General features: G+C 35.8%; 2 protein-coding genes across 2 annotated transcripts; both read right to left on the reverse strand.

Moving 5' to 3' along the window:
- Positions 1–419: 419 nt before the first annotated feature.
- hnrnpc (heterogeneous nuclear ribonucleoprotein C) lies at positions 420–15,049 on the reverse strand. The gene is made up of 9 exons (XM_022682108.2): positions 14,943–15,049; positions 8,892–8,935; positions 5,639–5,904; positions 4,695–4,767; positions 4,560–4,607; positions 3,525–3,679; positions 2,810–2,923; positions 1,237–1,358; positions 420–1,096 (listed from the first exon to the last, which is right to left on the reverse strand). The coding sequence occupies exons 2-9, from the start codon at positions 8,894–8,896 to the stop codon at positions 1,001–1,003; spliced, it is 879 nt and encodes a 292-aa protein (XP_022537829.1). The 5' UTR covers positions 8,897–8,935; positions 14,943–15,049; the 3' UTR covers positions 420–1,000.
- A 1,997-nt stretch (positions 15,050–17,046) lies between these two features.
- si:ch211-63p21.2 (FH1/FH2 domain-containing protein 1) lies at positions 17,047–25,105 on the reverse strand. The gene is made up of 9 exons (XM_022682110.2): positions 23,367–25,105; positions 22,778–22,921; positions 21,901–22,083; positions 20,883–21,002; positions 20,437–20,598; positions 19,885–20,135; positions 18,993–19,233; positions 18,131–18,239; positions 17,047–17,290 (listed from the first exon to the last, which is right to left on the reverse strand). The coding sequence occupies exons 1-9, from the start codon at positions 23,853–23,855 to the stop codon at positions 17,262–17,264; spliced, it is 1,728 nt and encodes a 575-aa protein (XP_022537831.2). The 5' UTR covers positions 23,856–25,105; the 3' UTR covers positions 17,047–17,261.
- Between the last annotated feature and the right edge of the window lie 995 nt (positions 25,106–26,100).

Genomic DNA, 26,100 nt, shown 5'->3' on the forward strand with positions numbered 1-26,100 from the left:
ATAGAGTATGGGGACTATAGGGGAGTATAGAGTAGTATGGGGATTATAGGTACTATAGGGGCATATAGGGGAGTATAGAGAGTACAGGATATGTGTTAGTATAGATTGTAATGGGTTAAATAGGGAATATAGGTATGTATAGGGGAGTATAGAATAGTATAGGGGTGTATAGGTAGTATATGGAGTATAGGTTGTTTAGGGTACTACATTGGTAGTGTATATAGATAGTAATGAATTGTTTTGGAAGTATATCGAGTATATGACAAAATAATAGGAGATTATAATAGTTATGCTGGAGTTTTAGTGTAGTAGTGTATCTGAAGTGAATCTGAAAGCCTTTAATTCACAGAAAGTTGTGTATAACTGGAATTCCACATAATCAAACCCCAAAATTTCCTGGAAGAAAAGACATAAGCTGCTCGAGTTTTACTGAAATTTATTCCACAGACACAAAAAACGCAAACAAAGAGGAAACACGTTTCTCACGATTTTCACAAACACAATCCCAGACTGGAGGAAATTTAAGGATTTCTGTACAAACTTCTCTCCTGCTCACTATTACTCACCCTGTAAAACCAGTTCACTATTAAACCCAGCTGATCTGCACCTCGGAAACCGTGAGCTACACTGACACCAGCTGGTCAGGAGTGGCGGCGCAACAATAAATTAGAGCAGAGAAACTTTAAATGATGCTGAAAGAAGAAGCTGTAAAAATTAAATTTAATAAATAAAAGATGAGGCTGGAAAAATGTGTGTAAGGATGGTAAGAAGCGAAAGGAGAGAAAGAGAAAAATGGATGAAACGATAAAATAGATAAATAATAATAAAAAGTGGTGAAAAATTGAAATATGGATTTAATTCACAATGTTCCGTCTTTAACTGAAGAATATATAACTAGATTGATCTGCACACACACACACACCTTCATCCACTGTAAAGTCTGAGTGTGTGTGTATGTAAATGTGTGTGTGTGTGTGTGAACATTATAGAGAGAGCTTGTTTAAGAGTCTCCGTTAGCGCTGTCTCCATCATCTTCTCCTTCCTCCTGCTCTCCATCATCTTCCTCTTCATCATCCTCCCGTCCCCTACTCTTCATCTGAAACACACACACACACACACACACACACACACACACACACACACACACACAAACACTTATTTTTCACATAATTTTTTTAATTTTTAAGTTTTCTCTTATTTATTGGTTATAAAACCTCGGTCTGTTCCCCCTCTCACCTCCTCCTCGTCCTCCAGCAGATCCCCCTCTTCCTCGTAGTCGTTTATCTCGGCGCTCTCTCGCTCCTTCTTCACGCTGAGATGCTGAGGAGACGTCTGGTCTGATTTAATGCTCTTCACCTCTGAACCACAAACACAGTAAAGTACACTGTCATTATGAGCCCGAGCCCGATTTAAACCCGACATTATTTTAGTAAGTAGAGCATTAAAACTAAGCTTTTTAAAAAAAAACATTTCCAGGATGTTTTAATGAGTGAAATCCGTATTGAGAATGATGTTAATTAACATTGCAACACTGAAGAAGCATAGACCTATTATTTAATAAATTCCTATATTCTTATTTTTATGTTCTATTTAATGACTGTATTCCTTAGTATTGTTGTTATAACTTATAACTACCTTTTACTTTGTGCCTTATCTTTGTATGTAAAGCGTCTTTGAGAATTTTGAAAAGCACTATATAAATAAAATGTATTATTATTACTACTATATTATTATAAATGTTTATTAAGAACAGATCAGTGAAATATTAAAATATGAACAATGCAAACAATGCTTCACAAGCCTAAACATCAGTAAATTAGGCTACTGGATGACTTTTCTCTAATCTAATATGATCTAAAATAATTAATCATGGTTTAAGACTAGAAAATACTTTCTAAACAAACTATTTTTTAAAAATATTGAGCTTATAGTCTTTGTGCAAAAACACAAAAAGGTAAAAACAGTAATAAGGCTTCACACTTTGATTTGTTACTTTGCTATATTGTCATTATCATGCCATAGCTTTATATAAAATAAAAATAGCATTAAAAAACTACAGGTAACACTTTAAGATAAAATAAGACTACCTTTATAAAGGTGTTTATAAACCTTTGTTTACTTTAAAACCCATTAAAAAGCAGCAACACTGTGCTGAAAATTAGCAAAACAATGATTTCACACTCGTTTCTACTGTCGAACCTCAGATCTTTCTAGATACTGATTTTACTTTGTGTATTTTTCCATCAATCAGCATTAAACCTGTCATATTAATATATTTATAAGTATTTTTAACTAGTTACCATAAATTAAATGTTAAACTAAGTTGCCACTGTTGCTTTTTTAATTGATGTGTTTTAACTGCTTATCAATGGTTTTTAAGGCATTTACAACCTAATCAGTAATAATCAAGTAATAAACTAATTTATAAACCATTTATAAATCCTTTATAAAGGTAGTCTTATTTTAAAGTGGTTCCAACCTACATTATACACTGTTTTCTCAGATAATCTAAACTCTAAAACACAGTACAGGTCGCATTCCATCATCAGAAGGTGTGTAGGAGTGTCTGTATAGTGTATAGTGTGTGTATAGTGTGTGTATAGTGTGTGTATAGTGTGTGTATAGTGTGTGTATAGTGTGTGTATAGTGTGTGTATAGTGTATAGTGTGTGTATAGTGTGTGTATAGTGTGTGTATAGTGTGTGTATAGTGTATAGTGTGTGTATAGTGTGTGTATAGTGTGTGTATAGTGTATAGTGTGTGTATAGTGTGTGTATAGTGTGTGTATAGTGTGTGTATAGTGTGTGTACCTGATTTTTTGCTGTGCTCTCTCTCCATGCGCTCCAGGCTCTCCAGCAGGTAATCCACCTTGTGTTTAATCTGAGTCAGTTCCTTCTTAATGGCCAGCAGGTCATCAGTCCTCACTAAACACACAAACCAACACACACTATTATATACACACTGCAAAAAAAATCAGTTTCTGAATCAGTTTCTCTGATGTTGCTATTTATAGGTTTATATTTGAGTAAAATGAACATTGTTGTTTTATTCTATAAACTACAGACAACATTTCTCCCAAATTACAAATAAAAATATTCTCATTTAGAGCATTTATTTACAGAAAATGAGAAATGACTGAAATAACAAAAAAGATGCAGAACTTTCAGACCTCAAATAATGCAAAGAAAACAAGTTCATATTCATAAAGTTTTAAGAGTTCAGAAATAATCAATATTTGGTGGAATAACCGTGATGGTTTTTAATCACAGTTTTTTTTATGCATCTTGGCATCATGTTCTCCTCCACCAGTCTTACACACTGCTTTTGGATAACTTTATGCTGCTTTACTCCTGCTGCAAAAATTCAAGCAGTTCAGTTTGGTGGTTTGATGGTTTGTGATCATCCATCTTCCTCTTGATTATATTATATTTGGCAAAATCAAAGAAACTCATCTTTTTTAGGTGTCTCTTATATTTACCCAGAGTTGTATATATTTTGATATATACAGTACTTATGTTTACTAACTGGTGCGGGAGGTCCTCTGGCTGCTCTTGGTGGAGAAGCTGCTTTTAGTCCGGCGGGATCCTCCGCTAACGCTGACCCGCGGTCTCTTCGAGGGGATCACGGCCCGGGACAGCGGGGGAGGAGGAGGAGGTACCCGGGACGGGTAAGAGTAAACCCTAAAAACACCACAGACACATTTTATTTTTTCCTACATAGTAAATAAATTATAAAGTGATCTATCAGACTATGAAGGAACACATAAGGAATCATGTAGTAACTTAAAAACAGTCTTAAACTAAACAAAATACTCTGTGAAGCATTTAGGTGATCTTATCTGGAGAGCTGTAACCTTGTAACTATTAAGACATTAAGATTGAGTGAGGTTTTGAGAGATTGAAATTTGTTTTGAGAGATTGAGTAAGGTTTTAAATGAGAGATTAAGTGAGGTTTTGAGAGACTGAGTGAGGTTTTGAGAGACTGAGTGAGGTTTTGAGAGATTGAGTGAGGTTTTAAATGAGAGATTAAGTGAGGTTTTGAGAGACTGAGTGAGGTTTTGAGAGATTGAGTGAGGTTTTGAGAGATTGGGTGAGGTTTTGAGAGATTGAGTGAGGTTTTGAGAGATTGGGTGAGGTTTTGAGAGATTGAGTGAGGTTTTGAGAGATTGGGTGAGGTTTTGAGAGATTGAGTGAGGTTTTGAGAGATTGGGTGAGGTTTTGAGAGATTAAGTGAGGTTTTGAGAGACTGAGTGAGGTTTTGAGAGATTGAGTGAGGTTTTGAGAGATTGGGTGAGGTTTTGAGAGATTGAGATTTTGATAGATTGGGTGAGACTTTGAGAAACTGAGTCAGTTTTTGATAGATAGGCAAAGTTTTTTAGAAATTGAATGAGGTTGAATGAGGTGAACTGCTGCAAATTATAAAACATGAGACTAATAATCCATTAGAATACTGAGCTTGTGAGCTGTGCTGTTCTGTTGTGCAGGTGGACGGACGTTAATCCGAAAGGAAAGGAAGTGAGGAGTGAGTCAGTGAGAGAGAGAGAAATAGAAATGTTCTCACCTGTCATAATAATCTCTCTGGAAGTCGTAATCCAGATCAAACGAAGGACTGCAGAAACAGAGCAGAACGAACGATTAATCTCCAAAGAAAAAGGATCAAAATGAGAGAGAGAGAACAGTATATAGTGATACAGACCTGTACATATCTCCTGCAGAGCGTTTGATGGTTTTTGATCTGTGGGGTTTGGGTTCACCTGCCAGGTTAATATCTGAGGAAGAGAATGAAACGGAAATGATTTATTGGTTTTTACGAGTTTCCCATGAAGCACTGAGCATCCTTTATTTATTACATTTCCAGTACAGACTGAAATATAATAAAATAGAAGCTTTTCTTCATGGTTTAGTGTTTTTCTAAAATGTAGAAAGCATAAAAAAACAGGAAATTACAAAAAAATTCAGCTGAAAACTAATCTCACAGGTGCTGACCTCCTATGACCTTCCTTGAGCAGGAATGTCTTAACCAGATTGCAGCACTTCCTTGGCCTGATTGCCAGATTTATCAACAGCTTCAGCAACTTACTCAATCTCTCAATTAAAACAAAACTCAATCTCTCAAAACCTCACTCAAAATCTTAACACCTCTCCCAATCTCTTGAAACCTCACGCAATCTCTTACTCAAAACCTCACTCAATCTCTCATTTAAAACGTCACTGAATCTCTCAAAACGTCACCCGATCTCTCATAACCTCACTCAATCTCTAAAAACCTAACTCAATCTCTCACTCAATCTCTAAAAACCTCACTCAATCTCTCACTCAATCTCTCACTCAATCTCTCAAAACGTCACCCGATCTCTCATAACCTCACCCAATCTCTAAAAACCTCACCCAATCTCTAAAAACCTCACTCAATCTCTAAAAACCTCACTCAATCTCTCATTTAAAACCTCAGCCAATCTCTCACTTAAAATCTCACTCAATCTCTTGAAACCTCACCCAATCTCTCGAAAGCTTACCCAATATCTCAATCTTATCTTGTGTCCAGAGTAGAGGAACCAACAAAAAACTAGAGCCTAAATTTGATCAATTTATGGAATCAAAGCCTTTAAATCAATGCAAAAATCATACGTCCGTTCTTACCCAGCACCTGTCCGACGATCATCCGTCCATCCTCTCCTCCCACGGCAGCGCGAGCGTTCCTCTCGTTGGCGTACTGGACGAAGGCGTAGCCCTTGTGAACGGAGCAGCCCACGATCTTGCCGTACTTGCTGAAGATGGCCTCTACGTCGGCTTTGGTCACCAGCATGGTGTTGAGGTTGCCGATGAAGACGCGTGAGTTGAGGGAACGCGGGTCGGTCTTGTTGGTCACGTTACTCGCCATCAGGCTGGAGGTGGTCGGCGAGTGTCTGGACGGAGGAGGAGGAGAAAGACAGGAGAGGAACGGAGGATAAAGGAAAGAGGATGAATGGAAGCTAATTTAACGAGAACAGCAGATCCAGTGGTTCCACTCACCGGCTGAGCATCAGCTGTGCATGATTAAATATTAGAGTTAAATATTAAATTAGATTAATTAATATGTAAAAAACGAGCAAAAACCTACCTTATACAAACCATACAAACCTCAGGACATTAACAAACCAAGAGTCAGACCTACGAATATCATCAACGTATCATAGAGAAGAGTCGGCATAGAATCACAGTATAATATTAATACCACTAATACTAATACTACTACTACTAGTAATAATAATAATAGTAACTAGAAAAGTGCATTTCCTGAAGGAAAGGCAGGATGGTTGCGAAGCTAAAACGGCTCCCAGCCAGGTCGTTGCTATGGTGTTGCTAATTGGTTGCTAGGGTGTTGCTATGGTATCTGTTGTGGTTGCTAAGGTATTGCTATAGTACCTGTGGGGGTTGCTATGTTGTTGCAGGATGGTTGCAAAGCTAAAATGGCTTCCAGCCAGGTAGATGCTATGGTGTTGCTGTTGGTGCTGCTATGGTATCTGTTGTGGTTGCTAAAGTGTTGCTATGGTATCCGCTGTGGTTGCTAAGGTATTGCTATAGTACCTGTGGTGGTTGCTATGGTGTTGCAGGATGGTTGCGAAGCTAAAACGGCTCCCACCAGGTCGTTGCTATGGTGTTGCTAAGTGGTTGCCTATGGTGTTGCTATGGTATCTGCTGTGGTTGCAAGGCATTGCTATAGTACCTGTGGTGGTTGCTATGGTGTTGCAGGATGGTTGTGAATCTAAAACAGCTCCCAGCCAGGTAGTTGCTAAGGTGTTGCTATGATATCTGTTGTGGTTGCTAAGGTGTTTCTATGGTATCCGTTGTGGTTGCTAAGGTATTGCTATAGTACCTGTGGTAGCTGCTATGGTGTTGCTAAGTGGTTGCTAAGGTGTTGCTATGGTATCTGTTGTGGTTGCTAAGGTGTTGCTATGGTATCCATTGTGGTTGCTAGATATTGCTATAGTACCTGTGGTAGTTGCTATGGTGTTGCTTAGTGGTTGCTGAGGTGTTACTATGGTGTCTGTGGTGGTTGCTAGGGTGTTGCTAGGTGGTTGGTATGGTGTTGCTCTTGCATTTATAGTGGTTGCTAAGTTGTTGCTATGGTGTATTTGGTGGTTGCTATGGTGTTGCTAAGCAGTTGCAAGGTGCTTGCTAAGGTGTTACTATGGTAATATAATAATAATAATTAAAAAACACATATTACACAATTTATTCGCACAATTAAATAAATACATTTAGCAGCCTTTCTATTGGTCCGTTCATCATAAAATTCAGATATAATATAAAAAACAAATGTCAGATTCAGGAAAAACAACAACAATTGAAATACAAGTTTTTTTATGTCTGACAGCAATGATTATATATGTATATAAAATAAATATGATAAGTGAGATCTTAGACCATTAGTTCATTCAGATTAACACTTCACACATTCATAATCCCATAAAGCTTAATACACTTAAACAACGAAAAACAAAATCATCATCATCATCATCATCATCATCATCATCATCTCCATTTCACAAAAAAATTAAGTGTATATAATTAAACCCCTTTTAATAAATAACCATATACTGACAATTTGTCTCTTTTGAAAAAAAAAAGGTTATTTCATTCATTTTAATTTAAATTCTTTAAAGTCTTTACGAATGAAGAAATATATAAGTCAAATATTAAACACCTTTTAATGGTTTTATATTAAAACTTTTATTTTAAAATTATTTTCTCATTTCTGATGATTGATACACTACTGGCCAAACATTTTAGAACATCCCCATATATAGATATATATTCCACCGAATGGGTGCCATTCCTGTCCCCAGGAAATAATATGTATAAATGTGCACACAAAATAACTTTAAAATACATTTTATTATTAAGCACAGAATCTTCTACGTTAAGCTAATTGCAAAAGTAAGATATATAATTAAAACATTAATAAAAACGACTTAGAACAGTGAAAAATGTGCATTAGTTACCTGCCCCCCCCTCTCTAACTATAAACTTTACCATTAAATATATTTATTAAAATCCTTCAGAGATTTAATTTTTTTTTTCATTGTTGTGTGACTCCAAATCCCATCTATGCTTTAAAATATATATTTTTCTTAATAAATCCATTATATTTAAGTTAAAATACACATTTAATTTGATTGACAGTAACTTCTTAACATTTAATTCTGTTCATCTTTGCAGCTGATGTACTGCACACTGTAATGCCTGTATAGGGTATTATGTAAGACTGTAAGATGTTTCTGCATGATTGGCCTATCAAAAATAATTGATCTGTCCATGCTCCGCCCACAAATACACTTTTCTATAGCAGCTGATGCAGGATAGTTGAGCTGGAGTTGATTGGAGTCTGACTATGGCGAGTGCTGTTGATACTAAACTGTACCCACTGATTACTAAACTGTATACATGGATTACTAATCTGTATGCATGGATTATTATATTGTGCCCACATATTACTAATCTGTATGTATGGATTACTAATCTGTATGCATGGATTATTATATTGTGCCCACAGATTATTAAACTGTATGCATGGATTACTAAACTGTATGCATGGATTATTATATTGTGCCCACAGATTACTAATCTGTATGCATGGATTGCTAAACTGTATTCATGGATTATTATATTGTGCCCACAGATTATTAAACTGTATGCATGGATTATTATATTGTGCCCACAGATTACTAATCTGTATGCATGGATTACTAAACTGTATGCATGGATTATTATATTGTGCCCACAGATTACTAATCTGTATGCATTAAAGTTTATGAGTGGGCGGAGCTAGGCCAGGCTCAGAGTGTGCAGGATGTTGTAGATCAGATTATTAGAGGGATGTTTGGAGGGGTAGTGAATAACCAGCACTCACTCCATTCTGTCTGTAACTGGACTCGACTCGTCTGCTGCCTGATTCTGTTGGAGAAAAGAGGATCATTATTGATCACCGGGGAGAAACTAGCAACGCTAGAACATCCCCAACCTGACTAAACACTGAAAAGATTCAGTTTCTGAATCAGTTTCTCTGATTTTACTATTTATAGGTTTATGTTTGAGTAAAATGAACATTGTTGTTTTATTCTATAAACTACAGACAACATTTCTCCCAATTTTAAAATAAAAATATTCTCATTTAGAGCATTTATTTACAGAAAATGAGAAATGACTGAAATAACAAAAAAGAAGCAGAGCTTTCAGACCTCAAATAATGCAAAGAAAACAAGTTCATATTCATAAAGTTTTAAGAGTTCAGAAATAATCAATATTTGGTGGAATAACCCTGGTTTGGTTTTTAATCACAGTTTTTTTTTTCATGCATCTTGGCATCATGTTCTCCTCCACCAGTCTTACACACTGCTTTTGGATAACTTTATGCTGCTTTACTCCTGGTGTAAAAATTCAAGCAGTTCAGTTTGGTTTGACCTCGGATGAAAATAAGCCATTTGGCTAAATCTGACACATTTATATTATAAAATAATGATACTGATTAATGTGTATTATCCCTGTTAGTTATATAATAAATAAATCTAATCAAATCAAAATATTGTGATAGGATAGCTATTGGGTATTAAGGTTAATACAGACAATAAATAATAAATATCTGTATTGGATCAGGACATCTCTAACGTTAATTATATCAGTTTTAGTTCAGTTTTTCTTTTATTTTTTATTTCTTTATATTTGTCTAATTCTAATTCTTATATTTATCTAACCTTTAGCCTTTTTATTTATTTTATTCATTTCATCCTTTTATTTATTGTTTTTCTTGTTTTTACCTTTTTATTTAATTTATTTTATCTTTTTATTAATTGTTGTTTTTTTCTGTATTATTCTAATTATGATTTTTTTTATTGCTTTACATTTTAGCCCGTCCTCTTATTCTTTTATTCTGAATTATTCAGTTTTATTGAATTTAACAACCAATATTCATTACCGCAGTTTTATTAACCCTATTCATTTGATTATAGCGCCACCATGTGGAGTAATGAATCCGTACTTTTAGTACTATAAAAAAGTATGTAAATATGTAAATAAATTATTGCAAACAAAAACAACACTATACGATATATCGAAATATCGATATTTCGACCCACCCCTAATTTTGTTCATTTCATCCTTTATTTATTGTTTTCAGTTTTTCCTTTTATTACATTTATTTTATAATTTTTTATTATTATTATTCTAATTATTAATCGTTTTATGTTATTGCTTTACATTTTAGCTTTTACTCTTATGCTTTTATTCTGAATTATTTTATTTTCGAATGACTTTAATCTTATATTGTTTAACGTATTTGTTTTTAAATATTTTTTACAATTTCATTTTAATTGGTTTGTTAATTTATCCTTTTTTTTTTGCTTAACTTGATTAAATACTTGATTTTATTTTATGTATTTTTAAATCTATTTAATTTAGTAAATGCTCAGCTGCATTAAAAAAATTAGGGTTACCCTCAATGTACAGTATTACCAAGAGAATATAAAGGTTGATTAATTGATTGACTAATTGATTGATAGATAGATTGATTTATAAAATCACAGCAAACTGTTCTAATGCTAAAACAGACAGGGGGACATATGGGACACTATAAAAACTACGTAGAATTTTTAGGGAAAAGGCCTAAAAAATCTATTGGGTAAAAAAGGGAGCTAAACTACAGAACACTAATTATTATTTAATATTCTGATTAATATTAAAGGAATTACAGACTTACAGATCGCTGCTGTTCAAATTAGCTGATTTAACACGAAAGGAAAGAAAAATAAAACAAATTTAAATAAATAAGATCAATCCAGAACATGATCAGTTAGAGTAAACACAGTAAAAACAGCGCAGTATTATTACTGCACAGCTAACGGTGACAGCAATTTACCTGTGTCTGGAATAAAAAGGAGCTAAAATGAGTATAATCATATCATATCCCGATATTTTATATCAGTTTTTATTTACACAGTATTGGCTCTTAACTTTTTTTATTTTTATTATTATTAGTAGTAATATGTTTAAAAACTTGGTGTCAGAAGTGGCTCATTTACTGATATATTAGCAGTGCTGTACTCTGTCGTCACTGTTCTGATTGAAAACCTTAGTTTTCAAGGTTTTCATATTTTAGAAATACAGCTCTGTAAAAAAAATGAAGAGAGCTCTTCAGTTTCTGAATCAGTTTCTCTGATTTTGCTATTTATAGGTTTATGTTTGAGTAAAATGAACATTGTTGTTTTATTCTATAAACTACAGACAACATTTCTCCCAAATTCCAAATAAAAATATTCTCATTTAGAGCATTTATTTACAGAAAAGAGCTTTATTTATAGCTTTCAGACCTCAAATAATGCAAAGAAAACAAGTTCATATTCATAAAGTTTTAAGAGTTCAGAAATAATCAATATTTGGTGGAATAACCCTGTTTTTTAATCACAGTTTTAATTTCATGCATCTTGGCATCATGTTCTCCTCCACCAGTCTTACACACTGCTTTTGGATAACTTTATGCTGCTTTACTCCTGGTGTAAAAAATCAAGCAGTTCAGTTTGGTGGTTTGATGGTTTGTGATCATCCATCTTCCTCTTGATTATATTCCAGAGGTTTTTAATTTGGTAAAATCAAAGAAACTCATCATTTTTAAGTGCTCTCTTATTTTTATAAGAGTTGTATGATAGTATGAAGTTTTTTTTCCCAAAATTTGCAATATCGCAATATATCAGCTTCTTTACAGTATCACAACCTAGACTCGAAACCCCTGCATTTGTATTATATCGTATCGTATTATCAATATCGATCCTTCTTACTATTAAACAGCACTATTTACTAGAGGTTAGAGGTTAAATAGTGGCATCGTACGCAATTATATCGCCAACATTTTTGAATATGGTGAACGATATTATACCCTAAAATATGGTTCCATATCACCCACCTCTAATTATCACATCAGGGTTCTACTTTTATACTGTTTTTAGCAAAATAAAAATTCACACTGTTCTCATTTCCCATTAAATATCTACTAGAGACAGATTATATCTGTTCAGTATCATTTATTTTACTTTAATTCTGGATATATGGAGATATTTGGAGTGCATTACTATTAATATCAGGATATTCTGCATCACTGACTTCTCAGTTAGGGGTGTGAAATATCATATAATATCGTATGCAATAATAAAATTGAATTTAAATTTTGTTGCAGTAGTGTATTCTTGAAACATATATATTTTAATTCAGTGTTTTTCATATTGTTAAGATTTTCATTATCACGAAAATACCATGAAATATCGTGATATTATTTTAGAGCCGTATCGCCCACCTCTACTAGAGGCAGGTTTGAATGGGGGCTTTAGATCATCTAATGCTGCACAAAAAAGCCGACATAATAGTTGAGATGTAATAAAGTGATTTTAAGTTATTAATACAGGCACTAAAATAAATCTCTCTGTGGCTATGTTCACATTACCAGGCTGAAATGACTTTTTGCTCTATGTGGCTTGGATCTGATTTTTACATGGCTTAGGTTTTTAGTAAAAATGACCACAATATTTTCTATGGTTTTACGTAAAAACATAGTGCAACATTTTTGCAAGCATATTTTTTAAATAATGTCTGTTTAAGATTTTTTGTAAAAATGAGCAGTATTTTTTTATGGTTTTAGTTAAAAATATATTTCAACATTTTTGCAGGCGTATTATTAATAATGTCAGTTTTAAGATTTATTTGTTAAAACTACCACAAATGTGTTGGTACTAAATCTGTTGGTTCTACATTAAAAAATGGTAGTAAAAATGACCAGAACTTCTTTTATGTTTTTTTAAGTAATGTCAGTTTAAGATTTTTTTTGTTAAAAATGACCAAAAAATATTTGCTGGTTCTACATAAAAAAATGGTAGTAAAAATGATCAGAACATTATACTAAATATTTGGCAATCAAAAATTATTTCCATTGGAAAAATGGCAAAAAAATCACTTTTCTGTGAACATTTTTTCATTTACTTTTAAGTCAATTAAGTCATTGTGATCAGTGTTCAATATTTTAAAACTGTACGTTATTCATGCAATGAAATAAAGTGTTGTTCTGTAGTAAATTAAATTTTTGTTCTTTTTTTAATCCTAAGATTTCTTGACTTTCTTCTTTAATATTGTGAGATTAGGGATTTCTACGCTGGTGAAAGAGTACAAATGTGGAATATTGACCTTTTTTGGCTTGTTATCAAAACTAGGAGGATAAATTTGAAGATTATACTATAGATACTTGTACTTTATTTATTTTACTCATTTTGTGGCCAACTTTTCTATGTAATACTAGCTGATAATCCTACTGATGAACTTCTAGCATGTACAAATCAGTGGAGCCCTAATCAAAATAAAAGCAGTTTTTAGAGCAGTTCTATTAGATATATTGTGGAGGAGAGTTATATTAAGGGTTTAATTGTCTCTATTCTTTTCTATTATTAATTTCTAAGAGAGAATTAAGAGATTGAGAAGTTGAGAAATGAGAAATCGTCCTGGATCGTCAGATAATCCTCGTTTATTGTGTTTCTCATCAACCAGGTGACCTTCAGGTCACTTTAATAGCATTTAAACAGTGTAAATATGCAGCAGAGTCCCAGAATTTAGAGTAAATCAACAGGATATACATAATCAATGCATTAATCAATTATTAAAAAGCTGGAAAAACAGAGAGAATCTTTAAAGATGAGAGAGTACCCACTTTATAATTTCATCCGGGTTTTACCTGACACCAGGGGGCGCTCCTGAGGGAGACCGAAATGAATGGGTTTCTATGGAGCGATTGAGAAAAATTGAGTTTATAAGTATTTAATTATTTTTAAACTTGAAAAGTGTAATATTCTATTCAGTATAGAGGGATAATAAACATTTTAACAGCGAACAAAACGTTTTTAAAAGCTTTAAAACTCCAGTTTTATAACATTTAATAACCTCCAATTGTATCAGCGCGCATTAGCGGTAATGCTAGCGGGTCTGTTTCTACAAAATCGCTTAATGTAGAAAAATGGAAGAACACAGCTTCGTTTTCTTTGATGTTTTAAGGAAACCCTTATTATACTTTCTAAAACTAAAATAATATTTTAAATAATTGTTTAAGTAACCGTTTTAATTACTGTTTTTAGCCGTTTAGCTCCATTCACTCCCATTCATTGAGGGCTCGCTCGCGGTCGCCCCCTAGCGGTTCCAGTCAGTACAGAAGTGGGCAGGCTCGCAATAAACCAGCTCTGGTCCATGCAAATACAAAATCAATAGCTTATAAACGTGTCCTGATTGTGATTAGAGGCTCTGCAGTCCAGAAAAACGCCGATAATCAATCAAAAACATCGCCAGAGGAGAAAAATCGCACTGAATCAGCTCTGAATCCCAATGGAAAGCGCCTCCAAAAACAACCTGCATTCAAATCAAATGGAAACGGGGTTAAAGTGGACAGATTCGGTCCAAAACACGCCTAGGCTGATCTCAGATCTGCAGGAAAGGGAGGCTAGGCTGGAAAAAGAGCAGTCTTAAGAGTTAAAAATCAATTTTAAAGGCTTTAAAAGGCTTTAAAAGGCATTGAAAGGCTTTAAAATGAACCCCAAGCTCGTCCACAGGCTAAACATCCTCCAAACCACCTTGAAAAAAAAATCATCTCCACCAAACCCAGCTGCTCTACAGGGAGAGGAAAAGGTTTAAAAAGTTAAAAATAACCCAGAAAAGCAGGAAAAATTAAAAAATTAACAGCGGTCGCCATCTCAAAGCTGCTCTACACCCCGGCCATCACAAAATGTACGCCATCAACCAGCACAATAAAAAAATAAAAAATAATTAAAAATAAAAAACACCCCCCAAAAAAGCTCCGAAAGATTCAGTTCAGCAGACAAAAATAAAAAATAAAAAAAACAATAAAAAATCACCCCGAAAAATCTCTCGAAATCCAGATACTCACCAGGAGCTTTAACACTAAAAATGAGCAAAACTGGACGCGGTACTGTTTTGATCCGGGTCCGCTCGCTCCCGACGATTACACACGCACACGCAGGCGCGCCCCCGAGGTGGCGTCACGCGCATGCGCAGAAACACCGTCATCTTGAGTAGCGGAGGCGGAGTAAGCGCCCCCTACTGACCGAAATGATCAAAACTCAAATACATCAAATATTACATTACATTACATTTGGCAGACGCTTTTGTCCAAAGCGACTTACAATAATGAAGTACAAAAGTAATAGGAATTTAGATAACCCATTTTTAAATAGGGCTTAAAGGAGGTCAAAGGGAAATAAAGGGATAGAGAAGTGAAGGAGGGGAAGAAGGAAATGAGGTTAGAAGTAGTTAGTGTGTTAGAGGTGTTAGGAGAGTAAGTGCTCTTTGAAGATAATAATATAATATATATATATATATATCACAAATCTATAATAATAATAATAATAATAAATGTGTCATCGTATTATAAATATTTATAGTTATTTATATATTATAGTTATAGTTATAAATGAATAGTTATAGCTAGTGTGTTTCATGTGAGGGTCACCAGTAATGAACCTTAGAGCAGAATGATGAACTGAATCCTGTGGTTTCAGGACTCTGCTGAACACCTGTATAAGAATGGAGTAGTAATAGTGACAGTACAGTAGTGTCTTTCTTTTCCTGCAGCAGCTGATCACTAATCCTGCTAATAAGATTACAGGTGGAATCACGAGTTCTGGAGCGAGAGCAATCCAGAGCTGTTTCAATATGTGGGTGAAGAGAAATATTCAGTTAAAGGAGAACTCTAAAGGTGTAAAATGGACTTTTGTTGTAGTAAAACATGATAAAAGTTCTTATCTTTGATGAATAGCACACCTCTGTTCTCCCACAGCGTTCAGAGATCCAGAAATTTTAACAGTTTATCCAACAAACACCCTTCAGACTGGGAGATACGGGGCATAATTTACCCTGATAAATCACTTTTTACACCGTTATCCAGCTCAAAGTAGCTCCACACCTCCTTACTAGAATCCAGAGAGCCCTGACATTTAAAACCAGGCATTAATAACTTAAAAAGTGCAGAAGAAGCTTATTAAAAACCACTGTTTACATCCCATAATGCTAGCTTCAACTCACTGGTTGCACCAGTGCGCGTAACTTACTTTTCAACTGCATTGCCTTTAATAAGTATAAAAATTAAAAGGAAGAAATAAAACAAAAACAATGCATAAAATCACATTGTATGATTTTTAAATATTTAATTAGTATTTTATTACTTGAAATAAGTATTTGATTACCAACAGCCAGAAAGAGCTCTGTCTCTCTCAGGCCTGTTAGTGTTTCTCCTATTCTGCGATCATTACCTGTATTAATTAAACCTGGTTGAATTTAGTTACCTGTATAAAACACACCTGTCCACTCAATCAATCAATCAATCAATCAATTAATTCATTCATTAATCAATTAATCACACTGAAACCAGAAATGAAAAAAAGGTAAAAGGCCAAAAGTAAAACCAGTAACAAATTACATAAAATATAGGAAATTAATAAAATAAACACAAATAAAAGGGCTTAAAGGTGAAACATAAAATCTGATTTAAAAAAGACAAAATAATTTAAATAAATAAAAAAGGTAAATAAAAAAAAAACTCAACTAAAACAGGTACAGGCTGTCTGAAAGCAGATTTATTTGTATTTACCCCTGTAAATAATTTTTTTTTTATTTGAGGAAACTGGTTACCTTAATATTGTAAAATAATGTTTAATGAAAACTTAAGTTAATTATACACTGTGTTGTTATGCCTAAATTGTAAGCACATTTAATTGATTTAAACTTTTTGTTACATAAATTGCTTTGCATAATAATGGTTAGATATGAATAGATTGATAAATGATTTAGTGACTCCAGTGAGCTGAGTTTTAGAGTTTTAGAGTTTTAGAGTTTCCTGTAGTGAATTCCCAGCTCACTAGTGCACTGTAGCTAAAAACAGCTTTTATCAGTTTCACTAAAAACTTTAAGAACCTGACTTTCGATACCCAACGGCCAAAAAAAATTACACAACATATTTTACTGGTGAACGCAGATTCAATTTATTTTTATTTTACTTAAAAGATAAATCACTAAAAAAGGAGGAATAAATAAAAAAGAGGATCAAGATAAAAGGAAGATTCAAGTTCTAACAGTGTTTTAGACTGAAAACATGCAACGTCAATTTCAAGTTTCTATCTTTAGCTTTTACTTAAAACTGCAATAAAACTGAAACATGCAGAAGATTTCCCCGACAGTGACCGAGCTTCCTTCACCACTTCAGCCTCCGAGAGAGAGAACCTGAAAAAATAAACAAATAAAATTATTCTATTCTATTCAGATTCAGATTTTTGCTTAAGAATTTACTTAAAACATTTTAGGAAATCAGTCGCTCTTAAAAAAAAAAAAAAAGGGCAATGAAAACGCAAGTTAGCATTAGGGGTGTGCCGTATCTTATCGTACGCAATAATATCTCCAACATTTATGAACATGGTGAACGATAGGTATTATACCCTAAAATATGGAGCCATATCACCCACCCCTAATCATCACATCAGGATTCTACTTTTATACTGATTTTATCAAAAGAAAAATTTACACTGTTCTCATCATTTCCCATTATATATCTATATATCTATTATTATTATCATGATATTATATATTTTTCTCAGTTAGGGGTGTGCCATATCATATCATATGCAGTAATAAAATAAAATATTTTTTTTTTGTAGTGTATTTTTTTCAGTGTTTTTTCATATTGCCAAGACTATCGTCATCAGGAAAATACTATGAAATATTGTGATATTATTTTAGGACCATATCACCCACCCCTAGTTAACATAAAATAAAACATTTATTGCAACTTTTTTTCGTATTCTTAGTATCTTGAGTTTCAAGTAAAGAAAAATGTTGATTAGTTCTTAAATTTCTTTTCATTTTACTTAAATATTTTCAATAAATATCAGGTACAAAAACAGACCAACAATAAAACTATTGCACTGCATGTCTCTTATAACTGCAATATTCCTAAGCAATTTAATTCACCTAATTTAAAATAGGTTTGGAAATGTTTTATTTAAAATCAAACAGAGTTAATTTGTTTTTTAATTGAGTTTTTAAGTTTTTAAGCCTCATCTGTACCTCTGGCGTTGGGGGTCTTGCTGCGATGGCGGGGGGCAGTAAAGTCAAAGCGAGAAGATGCTGTTGGTGTTTTTAACACCTCCTCCAACTTGGACTGATCATCATTATCCTGCAGAGACATAAACATATTTTAACACTTCTATAAATATTATATTTTTAAAGTTCTCCTTCTGCTAAAATCGATTGTTCTTGTTGTTTGTGAAATACAGCAGGTCTCTCTGAGTTGTTTATGATGCTGCACATGATGAAACTCTTCCTCAACTTCTTCCTCATTGTCTGCAGCAGCTAGTAAAAGAAAATATTCCGAAAAATATATTCAGAGTCGATCAGGAAAAGCACCGTGTCTACGTCAACCCGTCAATTAGTATTCATGGCCCCGCCCACCTCGGCTCGGGACCGCCCACAGACAGAGCTGAAGCCGGGCGGCGACACCGTCTCGTCAGATAGGAAATACAGTAACTAACAGCGCTAGGAACAGCATGCAGTTCATTCCTGTGTTATTTGTGCGAATAACACATCAGTGTTTATATACTTTACCCAGTAATTCAGAGCTAAGAAACAAATGGTTAGAATTAGTCTATGGAGGAAAAACACCACCAGCCAAGTACTATTGAGATAGGTAGGTGTGTGTAGAAGAGTTCTGTTTACACTAGTTAAAAGTAAAAATTGGGGTGGATTTTAACTTTCTGGACCTGGACTACCCACCTCTGTATGTAAGTAACTATAGGTTTAAATAGGATCTCCGGTGGATTTGAGTGCAGATTTCAGTGCAGATGCAAGCAGTGAACACAGCACAGTGCACGAGTGTAAACAGCATGGAGCAGCAGCAGAGACAGTGCATGTTCGTAGCAGTATATCTCACCTGAGATGGGCTTTGTAGAGGCTTGGGTTTGGATTTAGGAGTGGAGGTTTCTCGTCCTCTCTCTTGGTCCTTCTCTCGCTCTTTCTCTCTCTCCTGCTCCCTCTCTCTCTGCTGCAGGATAGCGTTGTGGGTTGCCCTGTACTCCAGAGCAAAATCACTGACCGTCTTACAGAACCCGTCCGCACTCGTCTCTCTCACCATGGCACGAGAGTAGCCCAGATACAGCAGGAACGAGTGAAACCTGAGAGAGAGAGAGAGAGAGAGAGAGGAGGTTAAGAACATACCCAGCCAACTTTGTTTAGTGGACCAGCATTAGCATTAGCCACTAACTGTGCTAAGTGCTAGTAAGCCCTTTTGCCATTCAGAGGCAAGTATATCAGACTGTAGCCTGCTAATAACCCCTCTGAACCACAAAAGATCTATCTAGCGCTTAGTGCAGTTAGCGGCTAATGCTAATGCTGCTCCAGCAGTACTAGTCGTGGTTAGCAGCAGGCTACAGGTCAATAATGCTCACCTCTGAAAAGTGAAATAGATAACTAGAGCTTAGCGCTCTGGTTAGCGGCTAATGCTACTGCTGCTCCAGCCTAAGTGCTGGAGAAACTTCACTGAAAACTTTCCCCTATAACTCTGCACTTTAATGGAGTGTCTTTAAGGATTAAGGATTTTAAGTGCACCTTATAGTCTGGAAAATACGGTATATATTATTTAAACTGATATACACAGAATAAGAGTTAATTTTTACTAAAATTGTCTACTCAATAATAAATAATCAGTGATTCATCTGGAAAATATGATTTCTTTGTAGTTTCAAATCTCTCACAAAAATGACTAATTATTTAGTTTTTAATGTCTAAAAAGTCTCTGATTGCGGTGAGATGATCTGGAAAGGTACCTGTTGATGACCCTGCGATGGACGGCCCTGAGGACCTTCAGCCGCTCCCCGCACTCCTTCAGAAACTGAGGCAACCTGAGACGCAGTGATCCCTCGCTTCCACTCGTCCTCTCCTCCACTCGTCCTCTTCCTCCTCTTCCTCCACCCTTCCTCCCCTCTCCATCCTTCTCCAGCAGACGCAGCTGCTCCCAGGATGCTTTGCAGAGCATCTCCAGCTGAGCGAGGTTGGTCTGGACCTGAGAGTAATCACACTGACGGAAAGAAAAGAGGCCTGATTATCAATTACCGCCTTAATAACAACAGTAACAACTACTTTTATATAATAAACTTTAATATTAGACAAATATAACCTGAGTTATATAATAATATAAAAAATAAGATAAAAGATAAAGATAAAAATAAAGATATAAGATAAAAATCACTTTTTAAATGATAAAATAAATCTAATTTGCCAGCTAATCCCAATAACAAAACCTTTATTTAGTTTGGTTTTGTTAGCCATTCAAAGGTGGACCTGCTATTGAGCTTAGGGTCTGATTGGCTGATGGGTACCTTGCTGGCGCGGGTCACGGCGGTGATGTCGGAGTACAGATCAGAGGATTGTGGGTAAATCTGCAGCAGTAAAACACAGACGTGGTGCAGCAGCGGCTGGCGGCTGTGTGTGTCTCTCACCTGAGAGAGCTTCCCCAGGTAACTCAGCTCAAACCCCCGAGCCTGAGGAGATACACACCAGCATGTTTATTAAATAATTAATATATACCCCCAAATATAGAAATTATACTGTATTTAGATCCTATTTAGGAGAACATGACAAGTATACATTGTCATGTGAACAGTTTTCAGATGGTACAGGCAGTGTCACCATATGAGGCCAAATGCTCAACGTTAGAAGCAGAAATGTAATGTCCACATATGAGGACGCAGGGTCTAAAGTGATAAAAAAATAAATAAAGAGTATATTCATGCATGCTTTTTCCCCATTCCTGGCTGTTACTCACTTTGCATCCGTTTAGAAAGTTACCGATGGCCAGCACTGTTGCAAGAATGCATCGGAACGTCTGATTGGCTGCCAGCTGCTCCATTGCAAGCTTCAGATGAAAGAGAGGCTCCGCAATTTCCTGTTTTTAAGCAAACAAGCAAAGCATGAAGCCAAGTAGCAGAAAAACAAACACTGACAGTGAGAAGAAATCAGAGCCGGAGATCAAAGACTTTTACTAACGACCTTCACTAATGACCTCTATTTACTGTAATAAACAAATAGGCCCAATCCAATTTCTCTTTTACACACTAGCCCTTGTTCTGAAGTCTAACGCTTCTTCATCCTAAAACAGAGAAAACTGCAAGAGAAATGGTTGAAATCCTCCTCTTTAAGAACCCAATACATATAAAAAAAAGCATTATAGCAGTGAAGCGCTAAAGTTCAGCAACCTAACTGCAGCAATATATTTTTTTAATTGTCCATTCCTTAATTCCTCTTTGATGAGGAGCTGAAATTAAATTAAATTATCTTTTATTTTATTTTTCAGTTCCACCTTAAATTATGCAGCCTCTGTTGTACCGTGCAAGCTATGTGGAATGAACCGCTAGATAATTTCATATCGCCCTGATTTATCATAACACCCAGGGTTCCTTTTGGATTAGCTGCTAATGCTAATGCTGCTGCACCCAGCTTTAGTGGAAATCTAAGCTTACTGTAAGTAAACGGATGTAATTTAGAATTATAGAATTATAGTTTTGTTTACTTAACTTAGCTTAGGTTTACGGGTCTCGAATTAGAAGGAAACCTGGTGACACCCCTGTTCCTTACAAATGTCGCATAATGCGCCTTATAATCCAGTGCACCTTGTAGTGTTAAATATGTATATATATATTTTTTTTTTTCACAGTCCTGTTTGGAGTGCTCCTCTAAAAAAAATCGAAGTTGGAAGGATTGTGTAGACCCAACACTTCCCAGAACCATGGCTAAGTTATAGTAGGGTCTATGGGTGGAATGGGATTGGACCTAAACCTCCTCACCCTTTCCAGAGAGTCGTAGTCCAGGGCGAAGGCCCAGAGCTGAAGCCTGGAGCTCAGGTGAGTTACGCTGCCCAGAATGAGGAGGCACTGCTCAGCCGGAGCCAGGGGGCAGTGGGGGGCCTGAGCTTTAGCCTGTTTTATCATCTTCAGCTCCTCGTCTGAGGGAATCAGCGACTGAAGCCTCTGCAGGGGAACAAGAAGAAGAAGCAAAGACATTTTTACACTAATAACAGTCTTTGCAATGTCATGTTACTTTACAACATGTGTAATAATGCTCATCAGCCACTGACCTAGTCTTAGAGTCTCTGTAAAACACCAAATCCACCGGAGATCCTATTTAAACCTATAGTTACTTACACACAGAGGTGGGTAGTCCAGGTCCAGAAAGTAAAAATCCACCCCGGGCTGAGTTTTATTGGCTGATCTGCAGCAGAGCCACCCATGCAGTTGGTTGGAACAAAACCCCGGGGTGGATTTTTTTTTTACTTTTAACTAGTGTACACAGAACTGTTCTAAACAAACACCTATCTATCTCAATTGTTCTTGGCTGGTGGTGTTTTTCCTCCATAGACTAATTCTAACCATTTGTTTCTTAGCTCTGAATTACTGGGTAAAGTATATAAACACTGATGTGTTATTCGCACAAATAACACAGGAATGAACTGCATGCTGTTTCTAGCGCTGTCATCTGGAATTCAGGCTTTCAGTTAACAGCTGTGCTGAACTCATCAAGAGTTAATTACTTGAATTTCTTGTCTCTTAATGTGTTTGAGAGCATCAGTTAAAGTAAAGTAGTGTAGAGGTAGAGTTACAGGTAAACAGTGAATATTAGAGTAATGTTCTAATCCAGGTTATGTCAGTAATAAGGAGGATGTACCTGGACGTCCTCTCTGTCGAGGACGCTGGAGTCCATGCTGTAGAGGGCAGGTGGGAGCAGGTGAGGGGGGGGGAGGCTGCTCAGGGCGATGGTGATGATGTGACTTCGCTTCAGAGTCAAAACAGAAACACACGACTGCTTCTGCTACAACAACACACATATCATAATATTATTATGATTTAAATCTCATAATGTTACGACTTGAATATTACGACTTTAATATCATAATGTTACGACTTTAATCTCGTAATGTTACCACTTTAATCTCGTAATATAACAACTTTGATCTAGTAATATTACAACTTTATGTTTTATGCAATATTATGACTTTATACTTGAAACATTACGACTTTAAACTTATAATATTACGACTTTAATCTCGTACTGTAACAACTTTATCCTTGCAATATTACGACTTTAACCTCATAATACCACAACTTTAATCCTATAGAATTACAACTTTACAACTTCGCAATATTAAAACATTAAGCTTGTAATATTATGACTTTATTCTCTTGATATTACTACTTTAATCTTTAATCGCACTTAACTGATTAACCGAATAATAAACACCACTGTTTCCTCGTACCTTTTTTCCGTTGGTCAGACAGGAGAAGGTCTTGGAGCTGCAGGTCTTACTCTCGAACAGGAACTCCAGTCTGTTGGTGTCGAGATGCACGGGTTCCAGACCGGCCCAGATCGACTGTGGCCCAAAGCGACTGACTCTGGGCAGCGGCTGCAGACTCAACAGCTCCCTCCAGTGGAGCTTTAGCGTCCGGCAGCTCGACTCCGGAGCTCCTGGACTCGCCGGCGGAGGGGGCGGAGCCAGCGGTGGCGCTGGGGGCGGTTTCAGAGAGTCCAAACAGTGTCCTGGGCTCTGATTGGGTGAAGCATTTCCACTGGAAGAGTCGTCATCTGCGGCGTCCTGCTCTAGATCCTCTTCATCCCAAAGATCTGAGAAATCCAGAGTGTTGATCCGAAGACAAGGGGGACGTTTCAGGCAGGACGTCCAGGACTGGTCCAGTGGGGAGCATTCTGATTGTTTCATTGGTCCTTCTAGTGGAGTTTTATCAAACATGGAGTAAAACTAGGACTGGGATTGTGGTAGAAGACCTGTGGAAGACCACAGGTTCCATGCAACTATTAAATTTAATTGTTTTAAGTTCAAGCATCAATCATCACAAAGCAGTAGTTGTTTCCTCTCAAATATAACCTAAAAACAGTCTCAAAAAGATGTTTCAGCAAGAATCTCAATGTACAAAAGGTTCTTCTCTGGATTCACCAGCTGAAGTTCAAAGATGCAGCTTCTATGCTTGATTGTTGTTGGTTTAGGTTATATCTTTCTGGCTTCGTTTTTCAGAGACTAAAGTCGTAACATTATGAGATTAAAGTTGTAACATACTATAAGATTAAAGTCTTAATAATGCTATGAGTTTAGAGTCGTAATATTGCAAGACTGAAGTCTTAATATTACAAATTTAAATTTGTAATATTATGAGATTAAAGTACTGTAAGATTAAAGTCGTAATAATATTATGAGAATAAATTTGTACTAATACAATGAGATTAACGTTGTTATAATATTATGTGATTAAAGTCGTAATATTACGAGATTAAAGTTGTGATAATACTATGAGACTAAGGTTGTAAAATTACGAGACTGAAGTAGTAATATTATGAGATTATAGTCGTTAAATTATGCTATTAAAGTCATAAGCCATATCCTTCTGAGAAGTTCTCCAAGCTTTGTTTTTCAGTGTTTCTCAGGTTCCTCAACTCTAAACCTTGAGTTAAACCCTGTAGATTTTGTAGAGGAGCCCTGTGAGGTTATTGCAAGCAAGAACATTAATCCAAGTCCAAGATGTCCAAAGATGCACCAGCTGAATCTCTGAAGAATGTAGTCGTCACGTACTTCCCCAGTCTATGGTCCATAAAGCTGATTTTAGACAACCTAGAGCTTTAGAGGAGCCTCTGCAGGCTTCTGCAAGAACCTCAGTCCAAAGTTAGATGTCCAAAAAGCAAGATTTCTTCTTCTAAATCTTCTTCTAAATGCAGCAGATGAAGTTTTAAGTGAATTCTGTAGCTGCTGCTCGGTTGTATGCTGTATGGGTTTTCAGAGTTTGATGAAGTTCCTCAACTCCAAACGTCTCCCACAGTCCCGCAGTGTTAGAGAGCGAGCGAGTGAGTGAAGGGGTCCTCTGTGTCCCCGTAAAGGACGGGATTGTCCCTCGGCGAGGGGGACGTCCTCAGCAGCAGTGGAGTGTTTGTGTATGTGTTTGTTTAAGTCCATGTTTATTTGAGTTGCACCCTTTTCCTTAATTTCCTTATCACACCAACATCTCCTGTTTATATTACCGCCCCAGTATACACAACCCTCTCTCTCTCTCTCTCTCTCTCTCTCTATTTATCTCTCTCTCAGGATGATACAGATTGATGGGAACTCTCTGTTTATCAGATTAATATTCCAGTAATACATACATCTGAATATAATCAAGAGGAAGATTGATGATCACAAGCTATCAAACCACCAAACTGAACTGCTTGAATTTTTGCACCAGGAGTAAAGCAGCATAAAGTTATCCAAAAGCAGTGTGTAAGACTGGTGGAGGAGAACATGATGCCAGGATGCATGATTTAAAAACTGTGATTAAAAACCAACCAGGGTTATTCCACCAAATATTGATTTCTGAACTCTTAAAACTTGTTTTCTTTGCATTATTTGAGGTCTGAAAGCAGTTCGGTGTCTTTTTTGTTATTTCAGACATTTCTAAAAATTCTCTTTTCTGCAAATAAATGCTCTAAATGAGAATATTTTTATTTGTAATTTGGGAGAAATGTTGTCTGTAGTTTATAGAATAAAACAACAATGTTCATTTTACTCAAACATAAACCTATAAATAGCAAAATCAGAGAAACTGATTCAGATAGTTTAGTATATATTGGCTGGTCGTTGTTTGTGGAGACTCCAGTCATCTGAACATGTTTACATTACTGACTGCTTTTCCCATATCAGGATCCAGAAGCTGTGCACACTTCATTTATCCACTGGAGCTCAAAAACTCTGCTTTATATTGAACTAAACAGAGTTTTCAGTCTGTTGTTTTTCACTTTAATGCGTCTAAATGAAGCACAGCTCTGTGCAATTTACTGATTTACTCTATAATGACCTCAATACATCACTGCGGAGAATGTGACCTACAGGAGGAGTCTTTAGAGAGGACATATCTGTATATCTGTTAGCAGCTATTAGCTTCACACGGTTTACTGCAGTTACAAAGAGGAGCTGAGCCATGTGGACAACGTGCAAAGACGTGCAAAAGTAT

Source organism: Astyanax mexicanus, chromosome 25 (assembly GCF_023375975.1).
Source record: "Astyanax mexicanus isolate ESR-SI-001 chromosome 25, AstMex3_surface, whole genome shotgun sequence".
Taxonomy (NCBI): Eukaryota; Metazoa; Chordata; class Actinopteri; order Characiformes; family Acestrorhamphidae; genus Astyanax; species Astyanax mexicanus.